A 20,920-nucleotide genomic window follows, 5' to 3' on the forward strand; every position below is an offset into this window, starting at 1 on the left:
ATAAGGTATTGTTAAGGCAGTTGTTGTGGTCAAACTCCCAATGATTTTAGGTGGTAAAAATAGGAATGACTGGGAGATGAATACCTAAAGGATTGGATGAGAGAATTTTCAGAAGAAATAATGTTCTAAACTGGGAAAAGCACAAATACTAAAAGAACTTAGATTGGAAGGGCAAAAGAGATGTGAAGAATAGAGAAGAGAACAAAAGAGAAGCCAAGAACAAAGCAATTGTCAAAACTGAAGTGAAATCTAACAACGTCTTTGAAAGTAACCAACACAAGAATTCCTTTTAATCCACCAAAGAATACTGAAGTAGTCAATCATGTGTGATCATTGAAGTGCAAAGTGTGGTCATGAAAAACAGTTAAAAAATAGTCTAAATGATTCCAAGACCCAAAACCAATGATAAAAATGAATTCTATAGCTAAAAATCCCAGAAGGGGCAAGGAAAGTTCTCAAAATGAATTTATTAATAAAAAAAATGGTAGAATCTCAACCACAGTACAGTAAAAATAAAGACACATTCAATAGGCAGCTTAAAGGAAGTGCAAAGCAGCAAGAAGAAGGCATGTGAATGCATTTATAACAAGGTGCATCTTTAACAGCAAATACAAACACTTAATGAGGTTCAGTAGCTATTAACCAACTACTGCATCTCCTTTAAAATTAGGTTTAATGTAAAACAAGGTTAGAAATTTAAAGTGCAATTTTTTTTTTGCTTTAATGAGCCCTACTTCCAGTATGCCACCATATACAGGAAATACCAGCTAATGCAAAACCTTGAACTCATAGTTACTAAACTTGAGAAGAAGAGGAGGTAGTTAACCTGTGCTGTAGTTGAGAATTGGTGGATCTATCTATCGTGTCTTTAAGAGAGATAGTGTGTACCCCGAAATTGATGTGGGAGGAGAAGAAGAGATACAGTAGGTGGGTCATCATCAGGCCTACTGTAAGTGCCAGGTTAGAGGAGTCAACTCCCCAGGAGCATCAACCCCAGAGTTTGAGGTGTCCTATCTTTTTTCAGAACCTCAAACAACTAAACAATAATTCTGAGGTGATAGGCAGGAATGAGGAGACCCAATGGATCACCTCAAAAACCTCACCTCTTAAATGTATTACAAGTAAATATATGTATTAAATGTGGGAAGTAAAAGTGTTAGATTTGAACATACAATATTAGGTTTTAAATTTGAAAGTATACCTTATGAGAAAGACTGAGGACTCACTGTGTTTTTTTTTACTTTCTACATCCAGACAGTGCTTATATAGCATGATTCTTGAATTCAAATCAAGACAGGTTATACCTAAAATATATAATGCATTAATGAAGCTTCATCTGGAGTACTTAAACAGTTTTGGTCTCTGTATTGCAAAAAAAGACAAACCAGCACTAGAGAAAGTCAAAAGAAAAGTGATTAAACCGATTTCTGGACTTCAAGGCTAAGAATGAATGAGCTTTTTTAGTTTAAGTAAATGGAAATTAAGAAATGATGTGATTGAACTGTTTAAAATTATGAAGGGAATTTTAATATGATGGATCTCATCTGTTACTTGAAAATACATTTTTCAGTGAGAACACAGACAGAAGCTTTTTAAGAATAGATTTCCCAAAAATGTTTGAAAGTTTTTCTTCATACAGAGGCATGGGATTTTTTTTTTACCAAGTAGTGTGGCAGGTTGTGATGTTTTGGGGACCTTCAAAACCTTGATGCAATGAAATGTTTGTGAAATGAAGTAAATATGATTAACAAGCATTTTGAGCTGAATAGCCTCTTCTCAAAATTGTTCTAATGTTCTAATGATATGATCTAATATCCAGAAATGTAAACTATATATTACTGAAATTGCTCAGAATACAATTCCCGGGGTTAAAGCTCAGCATCTGCCTCTCAGAATGAACATGGTATACAGTGTAGTATTAAAACCTACCAAGGTCAGAGTTCAGACAGGATTATTTTCCTAGTTGGTAAACTTCAAAATGCTGAAATATGAAATAGATACAATTCTATTTATTAAAGTTTCAGGATCCAGAGATCCTTGTGGAGAATTGTTAGCTTAATCTAAATATACTATATTTGGGCCAATATAAGACAGATTTGACTTACTGGTCCTACAAGTTTACCACTTCTGTTTAGTTTAACTGAAAGTGAGTCCAGATCTGCTTCATAAGCAATGTTTATATTAGTTGCACTTTGCAATTTTTCAGGATAAGTACTTGTGGATGACTCTGCTGCTGAACCACTCTTTCCACAGATTTTTCCCTAATGAGCTGTCCTGTATGACTGATCATTCTCTTTTTATTTCTGACTAAGACCAACCTTGTCCATTTGCTTTATGATGGAGTCTGATCTTTACTCCTCTGATTCATTGAAAGTAAGCCTGCAACTCCAGAAGGCTTTAGTTTTAGTGGAGATAAACCAGAATGTACTGATGTGTTTTAGGAAGTTTAACCAGGTAGTTAGCTAGACATCTAGCTGTTAGCTGTGCATCTTCTGCTGAGGAGCTCTTCTTGTGACATTTGGTATGTGATGAGGCTCATCTTTTGCTTTTGTGTTTCCTTTGCAGGAGGCAAATCATGAAGGATTCAGAGGAAGTTGCTGTGGCAATGCAGGTTATTTCCCAGTTTCCAATTCTTGAGAGTCTGAAAGAAGCTGAGGCAATGCTAGATAACATTCAGAGAGGCCTTAATGACTACTTAGAGATGAAGCGTCTCTCTTTTCCAAGGTACATAAGCAAATATTAGACCTATGGAGTAAGTAGCTAGGTGGTGAGCATAGTAGAGTGTTTTGCAGTCGGTAACAATACCAGAGCAGGTTTTCATGATGTTATATTTAAATGTGTCCATATTAGTTATTTGAAATTTGAAAGTTAATTTTTAAATTGTTTCATTTACTCCTTGCTTAGATCTAAATCTGGTTTTGACAACCCTGCTCAACAAAGTAGATGCTTAATTTCACAGTTCAGTTTTGATCCTGCTCCTTAATTTCAACAATAGCTACATTATCATTCAACTGCATAAAACAACTTGACCCATTCATTGAACAAAGTGAGAAAGAACCTGAGTGAAAATCTGACAAGCTCTGTAAAGAAACTAATTTCTTTAGTCTCGAGTGCCTGCTTAATGAATTGATTTGGCTACACTGTGATGTATTTGGCAGACTTTGCTGCTGAGCCCTGTAAATGAGATTGGGCATTTTGGTAAATCAATTGTCTGTGATTTAACATTATTTCCTTGAAATGTGCTTGATCCATCTGATCTTGGTGAAGAACTGTAGTTTGAAACACTGCTTGTTTGTACTGTAAGTAAAGGCATATTTTGATATGTTTGTCCAGGTTCTTCTTCCTATCCAATGATGAGCTGCTAGAGATCCTGTCAGAGACACGAGATCCCCTACGGGTCCAGCCCCACCTAAAAAAGTGCTTTGAAGGAATTGCCCGGCTAACATTTAGTGGAGGCAGTGAAGTCACTCATATTGAATCTGCAGAAGGGGAGCGCGTTGAACTAGTGCACAGGATTGTCCCCGCACAAGCTAATGGTCTTGTGGAGCGCTGGCTTCTACAGGTTAGCACCTCTGAACTCCATCATACAAGATGTATTGTGGTTAACTCTCCAGGATCAGTATAACTTTGAGAAAGACATCTTTCTATACCAAGTGAAGTTGCAAATTCTTGCACAATTGGACACTTCAAATTCTTATATTGTGGTTTGTGGAGCAACTACATTACTGTCTCTCTTTTTCAGATTCAAAGTTCTTCTTCCCTTTCTCTATCTATTACATTACTACCTTTGGTATGACATTGGCGGATTAGTGTACATCTCCTTCATTTATGCATTCAAACATTTTCATACACACACCCTCATACGATTCTAGTACATTCTGACCTTCTTTGATACACACTAACACACTCTCCTGTACCACCATATGCACACACTCACATAAAGACTAACGTGCATATTCACATTGACAGAGACAAGCATACACGCATGCTACAATTTCTCTGTCCTAGAAACAATGGAGAAAAGGTCGTAGGAGATGAGCTCACTTTTCTAGCTTGTCTTATGGCTTTTTATTCCTACGTGATGACTACATAGGTTCATGTAGGGATGGAAGCTGTTAAACAGGCAGTGAAAGATCATCAGAGTGTCAATGATCATGCTGGGAGATGCGGGTCTTGTGTATGGATTTAAATATTTCAGTGCCAAGCATGCTGGTTTAGAAAATGCTTAATTTTCATTCTAAGTGTGAAAACGTTGGAGACTTGCAATAGCAGGAAGTACCTTGGAACAAGAGCTGCTAACATTTGTATATTCACCAGGTGAGTTACTTAATCAATGGCAACAAATGACAAATGGAATGAGACAGAGTAAGAATGATGAGAATATGTGCCAGTAACTTAATTTCATCTGAAAGGCAAACTACTAGAGAAAGAGAAACTAAAAAGAAAACAAAATGAAATAAATAGATCACACATCTAGTGTAACAGTGAGCATGTCTTCATGTAAGGTTATTGGTATGTTTATCTGTGCACTGTACGTACTACATATACTTTTTTCTGTATATGCATAGGGTGCTAATGAAAATTACTGTTGCATCATCATCATTTAACAGGCATTTGCTAGATTTGCCCAAGTCAGCCAGCAGTCCACACATGTTTTTCCTCCTCACTGTGCTATCCTGGGCATCCTTTGGGGTGAGACACATTCTTAAATATGATTCAACTTTTATACTTTGTCATAAAATGCATAATAACTGAGAACAAAATCTCTATATTCATGTGAATTTTGGAGTGGAGATATCATTTTACATATGATCTTGTGTATGCTCATCTACATGCATGAAAATTTGCATTTGTAAGATTATGTATACTTCCATGAGTGTGAACCGTGTACTCTCATTTACAAACTTACCGATCATCTCTGTGTATGTGCTCATACATCTACCAGTAAGAGGTGTAAGAATGTGGGAAGATGTGTGTAATTTGAGCTTTTATGTGTATAGACATTTGTATCTTTTTGTATACTATACCATACCATTTTCTAAACCCGCTTAATCCTAAGCAGGAATGTGGGGAGCTGGATCCTATCCCAGGGAGCATATGGTGCAAGGCAGGATCCATCTTTGGACAAGGTGCTACTCCATTGAAGAATGAACAAACTTACACGCATGCATACACCACACACAAACTAGGGCAAATCTAGCAATGCCAGTCCACCTAACCTGTCTTTTGACTGTGGGAGGAAACCCACGCAGACACAGGGAGAACATACAGACTCCACGCGTGGAGGATCCCAGACATGCACCTAAGGTGTTGAAACTGCAAAGCAACAGTGCTACCACTGTGCCATTTCATTTATTCACTAAATCATTTACATCCAAATGCCTCATGAAGTTGCAACTGCAAAGTATAACTATTTCTATCTAACAATAAGTAGGGGATTGCCAGGTAAAGTGGTTCACTCAGAATCCTACCTAGAGTTTTTGGTATGAATTAAACTGGCAGTCATGTGCTTTGCTGTCCAGTTTCTTAACCACTAGGCCATATTGCCTGTGAATTAATTTCTTCCTCCTGCTGTTTTCTTCTTTTTCCTCAATAAAGCCCTTTTACTGTCCTCTGCCTCTGTGTTTCACTCTTTGTTCAATTTTTCCTGTAGACCATTTGTACTCGAGATAGCTGCTGAGTAAACAGTTGGTGTAAGTTATTGGACCCAAGCAATATCCCATAACACTTTAGTTGTGGATAAGAAATAGTGTGTCATTGAGGAAACTGTGTGCCTGCTCCTGAAGATATTGTTATAGAAAAAAAAAAGACAAAAACAACCTAACATTTCTCAGTTTGTCTTCTTGAGATCTTCATAGAGCCTTGTGAATTGACATGGTGGAAGTGGGTGGACTGCACGAAAGACACAAGCATCTTTCTTTTTAAGTGACGTTCTGGGGATATATGTACGCTTTTACAGTGTTCAAGTATGGGCAATCAATCATAAACTGTTAATTATGAGATACATAAAGTATACAGAGACCTTTTTTTAGGTGATTTTGCATATCATACAAAAAGCATCTACTGCCTTTGACATGTCTGTTCGTCTGTCCGCATGAAATGACTCAGCTCTTGGTGGACGAATTTTGTTGAAATTTGGCACACCTATTCTTCACGAAAATTTGTCAGAAATGTTCAATTTCTGTTGAGACAATTAGAATACAGCGTGCTGTACAAAGTTTTGAAATTTCAAAACCTCCCAGCATTGGCAAATTTGTAGACTTCTCTGTCTTAACACAGAAAAATTCTGTGCAACTTTAATTATGGATCAGTTTACTGTTTCAAGTTTACCTAACAGAGAGCTCTCACTCCAACTTGTACATTTTGCATATTTTCCTCTTTTACTTATTCAACAGCCACTCCTAATTGCAAAATGGATTGCGAATACAAGTTAGTCAAATGTAGCTAGAGGCATGTACTGTACAAGCCACAACTCTGCTTTGCCAGCTCACTTTTCCTGCTGCTTGAGGTAAGTTAAAAAAAGCAAATGTCATGTATCTCGAAACTAATGTAAGAGGAAAAGAATTACTGTATATACGCGTCACTCTATAATAGCAGAATGAACAAATACTGTTTGATCTCAGTATTTACCTTATACTAAAAACAACCTCATGGCTGCATAATTGGCACTTAATAATGATGTATAATAATTTGCTCTACGTCATATTCTGAAGCTGCCAACAGTTTTACCTTGAGACTTCAATTCAACATCAGGTACTTCTTTAAAAAATATCATTCTTAAGAAATATGATCTACACTTGGTCACTGACCCTACACAACCAACACTAACAATCAGATATCAATCAATGCCCTTTTCAAACCACTTGAATTAACCTCCATTGTCTATTAAAGCTTTTGAGTCGACACAAACCAATTTGGGCTACATTTTGAACTACTTCACGTGAAATTGTAAAGTGCTGTTAAATAGCATGCATTTGATGTAGTCTACTAGCATATGTACGGTAATTACATTCTATTGTTGTTCTTTTTGATTGTGACTCACTGTTAGAAAAATATTGGATAAACAAGAATGTGGTACTCTTTAAAGTAGCTAAGAAATTGAAAATGCTCCAACTTTCAAATCAGTTGATGATACCCGAAAAGGCCAACTTGTGTAATAGTTTTGTTTCACTTTGTTCTTTAAGATATTTTTCTCAGTCAATAATTACTTTGTAAGTTGCCAACTATTATCTGTCACATAGCAAGGAGAATGGTGAATGTAAAAGCAGTTTCAGTTTGAAAATTCACAGACAAGATAAAGACAGGAGCAATGATACACGCTTGTGCCTCTACTACTGTCTCTTCATAGACCTCATGCCAAGAACTATTTTATCTCATTTGCGTCTGCACAATCTTCCTTGCATGCATAGGTTTTTCTTCAGTGACTCCATTTTTCCTTCCACTTCTCAAAGAAGTACATTTTAGGTAAACTGGTGACTCAGTGTTGTCTTCTGAATAGGTGAGTGTGCTTGAAATGAACGGGCAATTTTCAAGCACTCTGTCCCCACCTTGCATCCATTGATGTCGGAACAGACTCTGGTTTCTTACAGCCCTGAACAGTTAATGGATGCTTGCAATAAAGGAAAAGTGACGTGCTGAAGGTTTTAGGTTGTTATCTGCACTTAGCCATACTAATTAGGGGTGCATTAGCCTCTTTAAGAAAACCTTTCAAAGCAAGCAATCTCATCAAAAGTTCTTCTTTGATAAACCATTGGTCTGGCCCATGCATACTTGTAAGAGATCAGCAGTAATGGGTCACTCCAAGTATCTATTGTGCCTGTGGTAAGAACAAACTAGCTTGTTATTGTTGTGTATTTATTAAAAGACATGACCATATCCTGATGAGAGAATTTTCCCTTTCCTCTATGTTGCTTACATAGAGTTTTTCATAGGTCTGTCTAGCTGACTACATTCCTCTTCATTACACTTATCTGTGTAGTATCTGGTCTTGTTAATCTCAAATTTTTACATTTATATCGTCATCACATGGTAAAAAGTATCACTCCCTCAAAAAATAAAGGATCTGTATTTCAAGACAGGAAATGACATGTTTCTTTAAGCTTTTGCAGACAAATGATGATTTAATAATCAATATGGGATTTTTTGGAAGATTCAGTGTGACACCATTCATTGAAAATGATTGTTGCAGAGACATTTTTGAAAGGGGTACTGAGCCATTAACATAGCATACTGTATGCATGTAGCAATTTTACAGAATGCAGTGATGAAATGGTTCTACTTGTTAAAATAAATAAATAAAAACAGTTCTTAATTTTATACATAACGCTTGCTACTTACAGTAACTGCCACAGGATGATACCATGTGGGAGAAGGTCCAAGTACATACTAAATACATTGTTTTCCGTAGCATGTTCTTAAAAATGCACTTTGCTGCCAGATTCAATGTTAGATTGCAATGTACAATTCTTATATAGTCCAAGTAGAATGTACACAGGAATAACTATTTGGAAGTTACTCTGGTCTAAATTCTTCATTCTTTAGAGAATTCAACACCATTTCAAAGTGTGGTAAGTGATTTTCCTTTATATAATTTAGAGGTGACCCTGCAGCAGTTAATACTTTGTCCCCCAGTTTTAGTCTCTACTGGGTTGACACATCTGAAATTTTGATGTCAGAATAAATGTAGTATTTACGACAAATCATGTTTCTCCATCTTTCCCGCTCAGCATTTTGAATTTACAGTTGATTGATTCCTCCTCCAGAATATAGGATGGGGCTTTGGGCTTTTATAATAAATTCCCAGTCTTTAGAAACCTATCTTTTTCTATCTCAGTGCTTTTAGACACTTCACTTCCTCTCTGCAGTAATCACTTAACCCTATCTGGTGACAGGAGACAGCAGAGTTGAGAGGTGGACAAATTTCTTCAGTAGGAAGTAATATACATGTAGCCAGCCTACTCTGACACCACGCCAAACAACACTTGGAAGCTGTCATTGCTGATTTTCACTCTATGTTTCTGTGTTATGCGTGTAGCATGAAAATATGTGGTCACAGCTTACTTCGTGAGTTGGAACCTGGCAGTCCTTTTAAACCTGTCCCTTACTACTTTCCACCTAAATCTTGATTCTGAACTACTGAAACAGGATACACTTTCTAACTAGCTCTTGTAGATCCTTTGCCTACTTCTTTTAATATGTCTAAATACCATAGCCATAATCAACCTCTCCATACTAAATTCTTTACCACAGCCTTTGTGGCCCATGGACATCTTAACATATTACTGCAAAGTCTACCATCTAGTACTATCCAGTCCTTTCACTGCCCTTCTTAAGCACCCTATGGCCCAGTTTTCTCATTGGCTGAATTAATAGGCACTTCTTGTAATGTTACAGTTGACCATTGAGTTGGAACTATTTTATTTAGTTCTTTACTCAGGGAATAAAGAACCTTGTTTTAAAAAAAAATATCCTGTTTTAGGTGAGAGATCTGATCCATCAAAATGAAAGTTGAAGACTTATCATATTGATATATTATTATATTGAGTCAGATTTAGCATCGTAAATTGAAGATAGTTCCTTTTGCTATGAGATGAAACAACTTGATATTTAGATGTCATGCATATATATATATATATATATATATATATATATATATATATATATATATATATAAAATAGTTTTTGTTGCTTTATTTAAATAATTAAGGTAAATGACAGCCCATTTACTCGGTTTCCTGCACTAGCTGCTGTCTACTCCTCCAGTAATTAGTAATCCTTTAATTACACTGTGTTTTGTGATAATTAAATTTTCTTACAATTGCTGATTTCCTGCCTGATAATTAGTACCAGCAGTGGGAGGTTCGCTTGTTTACTTGTTTGTTGTTCATCAGACTGAAAACAGACTGACTCTTTTGAGATGAAGCCACTACACTGATATAAAGCCAGACCTTTCTGGCAAGCTTGTTTCATAGATTTTTTAACCCAATATGGTTATACGCTAAATTAACTCTTTACATTTGTCATACCTACAGACCATATATAATGTATAAGTTAAATGAGGACTTTTGGCTTTTCCTCTTTTTTATTCATATCTCAATTTGTCCTTTTGGACGTCAAACTATACTGTATGTGTTGAAGGAACCAGCTACAGGTTCAGATTACACAACAATGTCTGGTCCCCTAAGTCCTCATCTGCAGAAGTGCTCTGCCAGGGCTTGGAGTGGTGCCAATCTTGTGATTCCAAAAGTTAATTCTCTTACCTGTGGGCACAATGTGGAGTTAGGTTTATTGATCTCAGAATTGATTTCTATGACAAAAGTGCACCTACTGCCTGAAGCCTATGACTTATTACTAATATGTACCCTAACATCACAGCCGTAAATCACATGCTGTTTTTAACTAAACCTGAACTGCTTCTCATAGGTTGAGAAGCTAATGAAGGAGTCACTCCAGCTAGTGATGATGAAGTCCATTACTGCTTACCCAGAAACTCTACGCCAACACTGGGTGTTGCAATGGCCGGGTCAGGTTGTACTTGCCACAAGTGCTATTTACTGGACCATGGAAGTGTCACAGGTATGCAGTCACGAATGTCAGGTCCTTTTCAGCCTCTATGCATCTGTATGCATGCCTGCATTTATCATTGCTTAACTTGTGAACATTCTGACAACTGGCAAGCTTTTCTGCCTTTTCTTTAAACACCTCTCAGTGGTTCTCAGAGTTTTTCCTAAGAAATAATATGACTTTTGATGTATTACTACTCTAGCAAGTGTCATGTAACAGACACTCTACATTCATCTTACTCACATCAAGACAACTTAATAGTACTGGGTTCTTTGACACTTCCCTTAGTTATTTCATCTCAGTTTCAAAGTAAAATTCAAACATTTCTGACATGCCAATATAGTAAGTCATTTTTAATTGTATTTATCAATATTTTCCTTTTAAGAGCGTAAATTGTACAGTATGCAATCTGTATGCTTGCTGAACATGCTTCTTTTCTTCATTGTTTATTGTTTCTGTCATTTACCTTTGGCATTTTCTAGCATTTTATCTTCTTATTTGTTGCCACTTTGTCATATTCCTCCTTTTTACCTCTTGTTCATTACCCTTACCATTCCTCTTTGCTTCACTGTCATTTTGGTTGTTTTCCAGGCCATAGCTTTGGAAAGTGGCTTACACTGCTACCTAGAGAAAATCACCAAGCAGATGGACGATATTGTCATGCTTGTACGTGGCAAGTTAACCAAGATGGAGCGCCTAACCCTCAGTGCGCTAATTACCATTGATGTACATGGTATGAGTCCACATAGTTATCGATTTTATTGAAATTTGCTTACTAATAAAAGTGCATTATATAACTGCTTAAATGTTTCTCAAGTTGGAACAGTGTCAGCTTAAATGACCTACTCAGTGTCATAAAGAAGTAATGGGATTCAACTGGCCAGCTTTTGGATTACAGTTAAATTTCTTAGCCACTAAGATGCTAATCTTCACTCAGCCTTGATTAACTTATTCTCTGTTGCTTTTACCTCTTAATGTCCACTTGGATAGACTGTGAGCATTACAGAGTAAACCTGAAACATCTGTTTTTGGAGTTTATAGTCTGGTCTATCTCATTATTACAGCTCGAGATGTGGTTGTACAGCTAGATGAACTGCAGGTCTGCAATATTTCAGACTTCCACTGGGTGGCACAATTAAGATATTACTGGGAGGAGGAAAGAGCACTGGTGAGGATGGTCACTATGGCACTGACCTATGGTTATGAGTACCTGGGAAACACAGGACGTCTGGTCATTACACCCCTCACTGACCGCTGCTACAGGTTAGTTTTGGTTTTGTCTGAAAGTTATATATTTTTACTTGGGTTAGACTGGACCAGGACCCTCATTTATAAAGCTTGCATACACACAAAAAGAGGCTTGAAATGTCCAATGCAAATTTCAGAATTTATAAAAGAAACTTGGTGGGGGAATTAGTGCATATTTACAAAAACTCTGACCCATGCATACTCAACATTTCAGAGAAACTTGGAAATTACATCACCTTTGACAAAGTAGGCAAATCTAGCCAAATCTGATAAATGACAACTCGCATGCCTAATAATTCATATTGCTGAGCTGTTATTAGGAGGCTGCCCTACCTGCCAATGGAGGTCTGCAGCATTATGATTTCTTATGTATGAGGCCGATTAGTTGTTGATGTATTCAGTGCTATTGGTTGGTTTCTCTCCAGTATATGCAACGATTTGTGCACTTATTGATGCAACCTTATGTGTGTTTGACAAGCACACCCATGACTTGCCACTGGACTTGTGTGTGTGCTTTATTCTGTTGCATATATAATGTCAGGCATATTTGTTGTAAACTTGAAATATTGCTTTATTTGCATTGAAATAACACATCCTCTGCCCCATGTGAAAACCCAATGTCCCACTGCTAAAGTTGTTCAGGCCCTGACACGGGTGTGTGTCACCTGCAATAGACTGCCATCTCATCAATAAGTTGTTCCTACCACTCAAATGATGCTGCTGGTACAGATTCTAGTTTTCTTTGTTCCTTTAAAAGCGTGTGTTAGAAAAATAGAAAAATGGATGGATGTACTTTATTGGCAGCTCCCTTGCCTATATGTAAGTGCTTGCCATTATCTTTTCAATCCAGCTTTTGGAAGTCAATTTTGTGACAGTGCTTTGGAACTGACTCTCCATTTGTCAAGCATTTGAATGTCATCTAATAGATAAATCAAAGGCCACTCTCTGGTGAGCCTTGTTGAAGCAATGGTAGTAGACTTAGATCTTTTCATATAAAGACCTATTCATGTAATGTACCCAAGAGCTTATCAAGACAAAAGTCAAATATTAAAAACCTGCTCAGTAACTTGTCCCATTTGTGTGTAGCTCTCTTTGCGTAATTAACCCTTGTGATAAGGGCACTATATAGCCCCCGACCCGGCACAGACTGACGCAGAGGCACATGTAAAATCAACAGTCTTTTTATTTTCCTTCAGCTGTGGGGCACGTCTTCCCCGTGTCCCACAGGCCCAACACAGTCCCAAAAGCACTAACACACAAAAGCAACAACTCTTCACCTTGCGCCACCACTCCTCTCAGGGAACCTTGTCCTCTTCCTCCCGATTCTGGCCCGTTTTATAGCGCACCCGGAAGTGTTCCAGGTGCTTGACCACCTGGTCCCAATTGCACCTCCGGGTGGGGCTGATGACTCATCCAGCCAGGTTGTTGAGTCTTGGCAGCAGCCCCTAGCGGCCACCCCATCTCCCAACCAGTCTGTGGAGGACTCCATGTCCCATGGAGCCATGCGGGAGACTGGGAAACGAACATCGGCCAGGGAGGCTGCCACCAAGTGTCCCGGGGGAGGTATTGAGCTGTCCATGGTGGCTCCCCGGAACATATGCAGCAGGGGCGTCCCGGCCGGGCATGGGACCCGGCTGTCCATCACACCCTTTACCAGCTTCTGTCTTTACCAGTATGTTCTTGATGAAAAACTTACCATCAAATAACATTGACACACCCCTACTTTCACCCATCAATATCTGCATCAGCTTAAAATTTTCAGCTTCTTTATCCTTTTCTCATATCTTCTATCCTATATTCCAGGACTGTTTTCAGTGACACTTCCCTATATTTTGTACATATAATGCATTAAATAATACATGCATACTATACACATTATACATGTATATAATACAGTATGGAGACAAGCATGACACAAATCATTCTGCAAGGGATTCACAAGTTTGTTTTATATGTTAAGCCTCATACTCCTCACAGCCTCAGCGCTATATAACCCAATATATTATGGGCCTTTTAATAATCTGAGTGCAATGTCAGATTGAGCATAGTGATTGCACAGAGACTCCCCTGTCTTTAATAAAGTGTAAATGTTTTAATTTCCCCACTTGGTAATTTTATTATTGAATAATTTGTTCATTAAAGTATAGAAAACTTTTACACTAAATCACTACTATACCACAGTACATAATTTGTGTGGCGACATTCTCCCGATACCTGTCTCATCATACTCCTGCTCTTCATTAGAGTGGAAGAGTGACTTGTAGATGTACTTATTTAATGAGGACCAATGCACATGAGGATAGTTTAAGCTGCTGGCAGGAGAAGCAGGGCCAATGTTCTGAAATAATTGTAGCTGTATGGTGGAGATTTTGTCACAGCAGTTATGACGATTAGGGGCCACAGTTCTAGAGACTGGCTAGAGGTTATCATGGTATAATGGAAACAGACCATCAAGGCCATATTAGGACACCAACTGGTCCCTGTGTGGCTTAGCTCCTTAACAGAGAGTAAGTCATATTTTTAACAATGCAGTGCGTGAACACTGAGGCATTTAATATGCAGCGTGTTGTATTTTTCACTTTTGATCACTTCTTTGTGAGGGGGATATTTCCGACTTGCCGATGATCAAAGTTTTCATTTAGCAGTCTCCTCTTGATCATTTCACTGCATAGATACCCTATCATTTCATGCCATCACTGGCCACTGAACTTAAACACAAGTCACCCTTATGGTAAATTTGAACTTGAAAACCACTGATTCCTTTTGTGGGTAGGTTTTACTGAATTAGGCAGTTCTGTTTTCAACGAGTGATCATTAATGAATGCACCATTCAGAAACTGTGAGAAGACAATGACTAAAACCTTATTGTTTTTCAGGACACTGATGGGTGCTCTGCAATTGAACCTTGGTGGGGCTCCTGAAGGACCTGCAGGCACAGGAAAAACTGAGACATGTAAGGATCTGGCGAAAGCTGTTGCTAAACAGGTATAGTAGGGTCTAATATTATCTGAATATCCTACAGCTTCTTAGCTATTTCTTTCTGTTTCGGATGAAATTGTTTCAAATTCTGAGTTGTTGCAAATGTAATGTGGTCTACAGCTGTAACATGACCTGTGTGCTGTCTGGTTTTGGTTGAACTGACACCAAGAACAGTCTTGGCCTTGGGGAGCATAGAAGGGTGTACATGATGGGGTGAGGTAAAAGATTGAATAAAATCCACTACTGAACCAAGTGTACTTTGTTCTTCTTTTCTTTTGTATTGTCAGTGTGTTGTTTTCAATTGCTCTGATGGACTTGACTACAAGGCTATGGGTAAATTCTTTAAAGGCCTGGCACAATCAGGAGCCTGGGCTTGCTTTGATGAGTTCAACCGAATTGAGCTTGAGGTAAGCAGGCTTGATAGGTTTTGCACTGCCCAGCTGAATTTATAGATATATCAATTTTTGTTCTGTGTCTGTCATTCTTTTCCCTCTTTCTGGTGTGATTGATGCTGAAGTGCATCAGCTTTGTTTGAAGGTAACAATGTCATCAATAATTTAACTGTTCTTTAACTTGTTGCCCTTTCAGAAAAACTGGCAGAGGAACTGGTAACAATATCCAGGAAAATACAAGCAGATTATTACTGTTATTGTTTGTTTAAGTCTCTTGGTGTGTTGATGTCAATGGGCTGTTCAGCTGTTCTCAATACTACCAACTCACTTTTACAGCAGTGCTATATTAATGTAGTTAATTTATGCCTGTTTTATATATTTTGTGTTTTAAATATTGTCTAACATGTGGCATAAAGGGATAGTAACAAATAGATTTAGCACTACTGAATTGTCTTTCCAATTTGTTTAGGTACTGTCTGTGGTGGCACAGCAAATCCAGACCATTCAGAGGGCAGTTTCACAGAGAGCAGAAACATTTGTTTTCGAAGGCACGCAGATCTCTCTTGACCCATCATGCTCTGTATTCATCACTATGAACCCTGGATATGCAGGGAGAGCCAAGCTACCAGACAACCTCAAAGTTGGTTTGAAAAACTTGCTAGGGTACTCTCTAACCAAGCTCACCCTACTGATTTACTCATTTGTTATTCTGTTTTTGTTCCTTAGGTGCTGTTCCGCACAGTAGCCATGATGGTGCCTGACTATGCACTGATAGCTGAGATCACTCTCTATGCTATGGGATTTGTGGATGCTCGTAACCTAGCTACAAAAATAGTGGCTACATACAGACTTTGTTCTGAACAGGTGAGGCTATCATGCAGTGTTGCTGAGTAGGATTCACTGCTTGTTGTGAAGAAGCCTATTTCTAGTCTAGTAGTCTAGTGATAAATAATCTAATGAAAATAACTTGCATTTCATGTCAATATATTACATATCCTGTAAGTTCATTAGTCTAGGATTTAAATACAGAATTATATGAGACTGCTTCACTTTCTTCAGGGCAGTGAGGAGCGATGCGGCTTTATACTGTCTTAAAGAATTAATTGAGAAAAGTAATATGGGAAAAGCCATTGACCACCAGATGAGAATGAACCATTTTACTACTGTTCGTGGTTTCTTTAAGTGACTTAAGTGTATTGCTTTCCTCATATTCAATAAACGGTATACTTTGAGTTCTTCTTTTGTTTTTGTCATCTAAATAGGTCCATATAAATTGTGCTTAACAAGGAGTGTTAATTTTGGCAAAACCATTATTGTTTTATGAGCAGCAAGAACATGTGGTATTCTGCAGCTTCTAGTTCATTTTCCATTTGCTACACTATTCTTAGGAGGCTTCAGTTGCTGATAGAAACAAAACATTTCTTTATCTGTCTGAATACACAAACAACAAAATAATGATTTACTGTACTGCCTTTTTCCCTTAATGGTGTGCCTTGTCTTGTCAATCAATATTTACAGATGCAATGCATTAGAAATGTGAAGTGTTCAGGTAAACAGACTGCGATAATTATATGTGCACGTAAGCCACAGAAAATGTTTTTATTGAATTGTAGATAGACAGTTCACTCATTAAGGATCACTGAATCACATACAAAAGAACATTTATTAGATTTGCACACATAGTCTTGCACTGCTATATAAGGATTATTGTTCCTTTACAATTCAAAGAACTTTTTCAGTGTTATTAATTTTTTTTCTTTTTGTACACTTAAGACTTAAATATATGATGAAATACAGGATTATTTGTCAATATCATGTCTATAATAATGTTTTCCATTCAGTAAAGTTTTTGAAACCTGGAATGACATACAGTAATAGTCTGTATTGAATTGATTGAATAGATTGATTATGTGTTATGTTAATTATATTTTAAAGAGGAGATCCTAGTTTTTAATTTCATGCATAATCTGGAGTAGTATATAGGACTGCTCAGTTGCAAATCTAAAATGAGTAGGTACAGACAGTCGAGGAAGAAAGAGAGCAAGATTTGTAATGTCAAGGAAAAATTTAATCTGGTCATTCAACACCACTTTATTTACAATGTCAAGTCTAGTTCTTCTCTTTGCGTTTTATAATGCACTTTTTAGGCTTACATTTCATTTGGATCTTTAGCTGCCATCTCTGTAAAATTTCCTACACTGCTCCTTGCTACATAAAATACAGATTTAATGATCTTACTCTCCTTGACCTTTGATTTCATCAGTCATGTACAGTGCCAGGTTTTTAGTGTAAGAACTACAACTGACTGACGCTAATGTCTGCTCATTCTCAGCTGTCCTCACAGCATCATTATGACTATGGAATGAGGGCTGTCAAATCTGTACTAACTGCTGCTGGGAACCTGAAGGTCAGCATGCCTGATGTGCAAGAGGATAGACTCATGCTTAGGTCTATCATGGATGTCAATTTACCCAAGGTAGGAGCAGAAAAGATGGATAGGGATAGTCTATAGTTCATTCTATGACTGATGCTTTGTTTTCCCCACAGTTCCTGTCTCAGGACTTACTACTGTTCCAAAGCATCATTTCAGACCTGTTTCCTGGGGTGCAACTTCCCAAAGCAGACCACTCAGTCATGGAGACTGCCGTAGTTGAAATCTGTCAGCAATGGCATCTGCAGCCAGTGCCTTGGTTCATCAACAAAGTTATCCAGGTGAGTATCCAGCCCAGCATTTTGTTACCTGCTTCCACTCCAAAGGAACCCTGGGATGTTAGCAAACCCTTTTGTACTAGTTATAGTATATGGAGTCTTTTTTTTTTGCAAAATAGTCAGGGATACTTTATTGAACTGGTTCTTGCCACTTAAGTCATGTACTGTAGGCAAATCAGAGACTTAATTCTGGTATTATTTCTGGTGGCCTTGTCTGTCCTAAGACTCGCCCATCTGAGTTTGGGACCACTCCTAGGAATCGTGCTTCAGGATGGGCACCAGGCATCACTTCTCACTCTATGTCTGAAAGACTTAGAGTGAGAAGTGCTCAGCAGACCAAAAACGTTGGGCTTGATTTGCCCACAGTATTAGGTTTACAAATCAGCTTGCAGCACTCTTCATCATTTAGCAATCTGTTCAAAATTACTAAAGATTATATTCCCCAGTGGGGGCTGGGTGGTCTCGTGGCCTCAGAACCCCTGCAGATTTTGGTTTTTTTTCTCTCTAGTACTCTGGAGTTTTTTTTTTTGGTGTTCTGTCCCCCTGGCCATCGGTCCTTACTTTATTCGTTGTAACTTAGTATTGCCTAATCTTATTTTTAGATTTTTATTTTTTTATATAAACTTTTTTTTCTTTATCTTGTAAAGCACTTTGAGCTACATCATTTGTATGAAAACATGCTATATAAATAAATGTTGTTGTTGTTGAACAATTAAAATACGGTAAATCCTGTCTCTGGTCTTTTCCCTCTGGACAGATCTATGAGATGATGCTCGTCCGTCATGGCTTCATGTTGGTTGGAGGACCCTTGGGAGGGAAGAGTACAGCTTTGCAGGTGCTGGCCCGAGTGCTAGGGCTACTAGAAAGCCGTGCGCTGATGGAGGAAAAACACGTAGACAGTGTCACCATAAACCCCAAGTCTCTCAGCATGGGACAGCTTTATGGCAGTTTTGATCCGGTTTCTCATGAGTGGACTGATGGTTAGTGCAATAAAATAATTTATTTTCTTCAACCGCTAGATTTCAGCATTGCTTTCTTCAGCTAAATGGCCATTTAAGAAGTAATTGATCTTTATTTGGTTTGAGCAGTATTCTTTTTAGTGAGGTAGTCACCCCACCTTCCTATATACTGAATGTTTGTAAGCCATACAGTAGTTGGAAATATTTATTCCCAGTTATTCCTTCTTTTACATTGCTGGACATTTCCAGCACAGACAATATCTGTATTTAATGGATAGAAAATACTTTCTATTCTTGTTGATGTATCACTAGCAGTTGGACAGTACAGCTCTTTTTGGCAGGAACTCCCTCGAGGGTTAAGGCTGCTCTGATCAGCGCCAGCTTGGTAAATTTACTTCTACGTGCTCTGCATCCTAATGCCGTCACTTATGCACTAAGACTGCATGCTGCCAGGCCATTTTAGAAGTAGTCAACACATTGCAAGGCTCTGATCATGATGAGCTGTCACTGACTGGCTTTTTCTTAGAAGTGCTCCAAAATTTCCAGGCTTTGCACGTGATGAATCAAATAAAACCAGACATTACTTCTCATGCCTAAAACACTGTCATAGTCTTCTAGACCTCAAAAATTGCTCGATACACTCTCAACGCTACCACCATTTACTTGAGGAGATACAAGGATGATAATCGGATAAAACTCAAAATATTGAACAACAGAAAAGCTGAAAAGCTGCTCTAACCTATGAGCTAAAAAGATATTGTCAGATAGGCCAATGGCCTAAATTGGCATCCAAATTCCTGACCCCTTAATGGTGTAGGATGTAACTTAAGTTATTGCTTACGTTGTAATTTGAGAGCACTGTGTTTGTATTAGTTATCATATGTTATTACTTACTTATTTTTATTGCTCTTATGTTGATACAACCTTTTATTATTTACTGTGAGATCTTCAGCTCGGACACAAACAGACTGACACCAGCACTTCTTAAAACACACACGTTTAATAAAGACCAGGTCCCCTAAGACACAGGTCCCATACACACACAGTGCTTCCAGCACCAAACACCCCTACACACGGGCTTCTCCAATGTCTGTGGGCCGCCTTTCTTCCTCCTGTCACTGGAACATCGTCTACCTCCAGCTCCCAACTCTATCTCCCTGACTGCAGGAAGGCGGGCCTCCTTTAAAGTCACCTGGACGTGCTCCAGGTGCTCGCTGACATTCTTCCAGCGGCACTTCCTGGTGTGGTGGAAGTGCCACATGAGCACCCAGAAGCACTCTTGGCGTTCCTGGAAGGTCCTTCCTCCACATTCCCAGGTGAGGCGGAAGTGTCGATCTTCCAGGCTTTATGAGGCTTGGAGCGCCCCCTGGCAGAATCCACGGGCTCCCATGGGTTTGAGCCTCCCTACTGCTTCCCCGTGGTTCCCTTGCTATCCAGGGCGGTTGCCCCCTCATGGCCCGGGGGATGTATAGATCTCCTTCCAGGCGTCCCGTCTGGGTCTGCCCCGCAGCCTCCTGCCACAATACATTTACAACTGTACCTGATTGGGGTAGCGAGCTCGGGAAAAATGGAGAGGGTGAATTATGTCTGGGAAATGGAGAAGCGTTGAAGTAAAGTGTTGTTCTCTGAAAAAAATGTTTGTCTACCTCATACACCAGCTACTGAGAAATAAGGCTCACAAGACCCTTGGCCTTACAATTCAATATTTGGACTAACACCAGATGGGCAAATATTTCCAAAGGTAAATTCATTTGTGGTATCCAATGCTATATTACTTGCTCATCTAAAATTGTAGTCCACCCCTCAATGTCCTATATCATCTTAACTTGTAGTAACCCTAGTACTAGTATTCTCTTAACTTGAGAAAAATAAATTCTCTCTACAGCCAGTTATTCTAGAATTATTTAGAATTTGGCAAGAATTCATACTGTATGTTCATAGAATTTGTACAGCCAATATTATCACATGTACAGAGTACAGTGAATTCTTACTTATATGTGCTAACCATCACTCAACATATCACCAGTCTCTGGCACCACAATCAGTGAGTACAAATACTTTACCTCAAAA

General features: G+C 38.4%; 1 protein-coding gene across 1 annotated transcript in view; it reads left to right on the forward strand.

The window, feature by feature from the left end:
* Positions 1–20,920, forward strand: part of LOC120538620 (dynein heavy chain 3, axonemal-like) — a 155,956-nt gene that overhangs the window by 76,093 nt on the left and 58,943 nt on the right. The window contains exons 23-34 of the mRNA XM_039768006.1: positions 2,566–2,724; positions 3,334–3,562; positions 10,423–10,575; positions 11,155–11,296; positions 11,628–11,826; positions 14,688–14,796; positions 15,078–15,197; positions 15,652–15,822; positions 15,909–16,046; positions 17,515–17,658; positions 17,730–17,894; positions 18,649–18,871. Of these exons, the coding sequence (XP_039623940.1) occupies positions 2,566–2,724; positions 3,334–3,562; positions 10,423–10,575; positions 11,155–11,296; positions 11,628–11,826; positions 14,688–14,796; positions 15,078–15,197; positions 15,652–15,822; positions 15,909–16,046; positions 17,515–17,658; positions 17,730–17,894; positions 18,649–18,871 (1,952 nt within the window). The remainder of the gene's footprint in view (positions 1–2,565; positions 2,725–3,333; positions 3,563–10,422; positions 10,576–11,154; positions 11,297–11,627; positions 11,827–14,687; positions 14,797–15,077; positions 15,198–15,651; positions 15,823–15,908; positions 16,047–17,514; positions 17,659–17,729; positions 17,895–18,648; positions 18,872–20,920) is intronic.

The sequence above is a fragment of the Polypterus senegalus genome, chromosome 11 (genome assembly GCF_016835505.1).
Source record: "Polypterus senegalus isolate Bchr_013 chromosome 11, ASM1683550v1, whole genome shotgun sequence".
Lineage (NCBI taxonomy): Eukaryota > Metazoa > Chordata > Cladistia > Polypteriformes > Polypteridae > Polypterus > Polypterus senegalus.